Consider the following 3,074-nt stretch of genomic DNA (forward strand, 5'->3'; position numbering starts at 1 on the left):
TTAGTGACAAACTCTCAGATAAAATGATTCATGCTATAATGCACATTTATCCTTACGTTACTTTAAGAGGAGAAAGTTAGTTTGCGGGTTTGCTTATATTCATGTGCATATTCTGCCTAACTACTTGAGGAGCTCTATTAATCTTTATCTTGTGCTCCTTTTATGTCTTTTACAACCCTGGAAACGTATAAAGACCATGGGACTGTGCCTGTCAGTTGTGAATCCTACAGTGAAGAGAACTTTATACCTCTACTTTTAGGTAGCTTGGATTTATTCCTCTGGAAAAGGCAATAACCCTGTAGTTAGTGAAGATTTCACCTTCATAAATTCTTCACAACATCATTCATGACCGTAAAAACTCATAAAAATAGAGGGAAAACATTCAGATTTATGTTCGGATTCAGCATAAAAGTTTTAAGGACCAAACTCAAGTCCAATATGTATTGCAAGAGTTTTGAGAACTCGAGGAGAGGAGTAATCCATCTGGACAGCTGAATTTAAACCATATTTACACTTACATTCACATACATATGCACACAATCCATACTAGTAAGCCTGTAAGGAGAAAGTTTAAATAAAGTTAACAGAGAACCCATCATGAGCAAAAGTACACATTAAGGCTGAGGCTATCTAAAGGATTGAATGTGCTATTCAAATTTTAATGGGATTTAACTTTAATGGGGATTGGGCATCTAAGTTATCCAAGCACCTTTCAAAATTCTCATCTGCAATGTTCTGTCATTATTCTGGCTTGCTCTTTTTTGTTAGTGACTGGTTTTGGAGATAAGTGAAATAAATTGCAAACAACAAAACAGTAATAGCACAACATATCATATCCAAATATGGTCTAAGGCACTTTAATAACTGTATGGAGATCACTTACTAACCTGTGCTAAACAGATACCCCTGGAGGTGTGATGCTGCATCGTCAACACTGAGCATCAGAGAAGTACCTTCTAAAATTTGTTTGTTTGGTTGTTTTTTTCCTGGGCTGTCAGCATGGTATTCCTGGCCGCTGCAGGTCACCATACTGACAGCCTTAGCCACATGTGGGAAGTCGTTCCCAATCAGCATTTCAGTGGGGATCTCATCCAGTACTCCCATCCTTAAATCAACTTCTAAGCCTTCACACTGTATTTGCACCCTAGCCATGGGTACATGGATCCCACTACCTCCCACTACTTGGATCCATGCTTCCTGGCCAGGTAACATGTCGCTCTCTAGGACCCAGTCTGGCCTGACCAGGAAGAGTTGTGCACCCGAGTCTCGCCACCCTACAGCCTCCTTGCCATTTATCTTGATATCTTTGATAAACTCCTTGTCCCCACCTTAATTGCCAATCCCTGCAAAGCCAGTCATGTAAACAATGGGTACTTCTGGAGCTTCAGGTGTTAGGATCACAACATTCACTTGGGCTGAAGGGGTGGAATTAACCCCTTTTCCGCCCCGGTCACTGATTTTTCATATGCTCAGTGGAGTTGCAATTGTAACACTTCCTCAGACCCTCCTCTTTCATAGATGAGTTGTATAGGGTTTTCCTAGAGAAGACAGGGCTCCTGGGGGGGAGGGGGGGATGATCGTCTGCTTTCCCATCCACCCTCCCTCTTCACAGGGGTAAAATGGGATCCCCCTCTAGAACTGGGTTTATGTCCCTCCCTCTGAAGCTTATGGCCCATAGATGCCTGTACTTGCTCAAAAGCATCTGCCATGGCTCCGTTTATATCACAGATTCCAAATTCTTATCCCACAGGCTATTCCTCACATCATCTGTACACATGCTTAGAAATCACTCTTTCATTGTGAGGTCAAAGAACTGGTCATAAGTGTCGATCCCCTTACCCTTGACCCACTTCTTCAATAAATCACATAATTTATAAGCATATTCGCTATGAGTCATGCCTGTATCCCTCTTAAGACTCCTAAATTTCATTCTGTACACTTCGGGGGTAATCTGAAACCCTGCCTCTCATTAAACACAGACAAAGCTTTGCCTGTCAACTTTGCTATGATAGTGGGAACGTTCTGCTCCTCAGGAATCTTGAGCACTGCACAAAGCTTTTCAAAAGTAGTGAAGCACTCCTCAACAGAGTTTGTCTCTTTGTAAGCAGGAGGCAGTTTATAAAAGCTGGGTGTTTTATGTGTGGAAGGAGACAATAGGGACATAGGAATCCCATGTCTTTCCATCATCTTCAGATGGTATTTTCTCTCCCTCCGTGGCTCTATCCACAGCCTCTTTAGCTGCAGCAAAAGTCAATTCTTGCTGCTTTGACTCCAAAGAATGCCGGTAGGCAGTTTCCTCAGTTTTCCGAACACGCTGGTGTGCAGCTTTCTCAGTTTCCAGGGCCTCAGGTGTTTCTTTAAGCTTCATTTCTGCTTGCCACTTTTGGAATTCACATTCTCTCTCTTTCTTCTGGGCTTCCAGATGACCAATTTAAAGTTTTGCAGCTGTCTCGCTGGAAGGCATTTTTGTATCCCTGTGCTTATTTCTCTGATCCAAAATAAAAAAAACAGAAATTAACAAACTGTGATATCCTCATGACTGTTCTTAGCCACTGCACTTAAGGCTCATTTAAAATCATAAATACCAGTGCTCAAAGTGTGAACTTCATTCAAAGCAACAAGCTGTGCATATATCCTGCTTGCTGCATCATTGTGACGTTACCCCCCTGCAATCTGGACTGGTGTGTAGTTGTCCTCACTCCTGGGCCCTGACTCACTCCGCTTTGCTATGTGAACCACCCACTCCTGGGTTAGCTCATGCCCAGCCTCCTGAGAGTAATCGGTCCCTGACCTAGTGAAGGAGCACTTCTGGACAGCCACTCATGGGATAGACTCTCAGCAAACACACCCAGTCACAGATGCAACCCTGGGAACTGCCGTCTTACAGGATTCAGTGCTGTACACTTCACCCTGCAAGCTCATTTACATTTATCAAAGAAATTGATATGCACCAGGTATGTCTCTCTCAGTCCACATTCAGTGTTTTAGATAAAATAAACAAATAAGTTTATTAACTACAGCAAGATTCTAAGTGAATATAAATCAGATTAATATAAATTAAGAGATCAATAATG

The 3,074-nt window shown here is 42.2% G+C and overlaps 1 protein-coding gene across 1 annotated transcript; it reads right to left on the reverse strand.

The window, feature by feature from the left end:
• Nucleotides 1-356: 356 nt before the first annotated feature.
• LOC137167049 (uncharacterized) lies at nucleotides 357-2,368 on the reverse strand. Its single transcript, XM_067569007.1, has 3 exons — nucleotides 2,153-2,368; nucleotides 1,840-1,963; nucleotides 357-1,328 (listed from the first exon to the last, which is right to left on the reverse strand). The coding sequence occupies exons 1-3, from the start codon at nucleotides 2,366-2,368 to the stop codon at nucleotides 883-885; spliced, it is 786 nt and encodes a 261-aa protein (XP_067425108.1). The 3' UTR covers nucleotides 357-882.
• Nucleotides 2,369-3,074: the final 706 nt, after the last annotated feature.

Source organism: Emydura macquarii, unplaced genomic scaffold (assembly GCF_026122565.2).
Source record: "Emydura macquarii macquarii isolate MOO-44397 ecotype Brisbane River unplaced genomic scaffold, CSIRO-AGI_Emac_v2 contig_2897, whole genome shotgun sequence".
In the NCBI taxonomy this organism is placed as follows: Eukaryota; Metazoa; Chordata; order Testudines; family Chelidae; genus Emydura; species Emydura macquarii.

What these genes read in the sequence shown, in the direction of transcription:
- LOC137167049 (XM_067569007.1), bottom strand. Translation starts at nt 2,368, where the DNA reads ATGAAGCTTAAAGAAACACCTGAGGCCCTGGAAACTGAGAAAGCTGCA. An exon ending in GGGATTCCTATGTCCCTATT is followed by an intron (nt 1,964 to 2,152) that starts GTCTCCTTCCAC and finishes GTTTAATGAGAG; the next exon opens with GCAGGGTTTCAGATTACCCC. An exon ending in ATTGAAGAAGTGGGTCAAGG is followed by an intron (nt 1,329 to 1,839) that starts GTAAGGGGATCG and finishes TTGGCAATTAAG; the next exon opens with GTGGGGACAAGGAGTTTATC.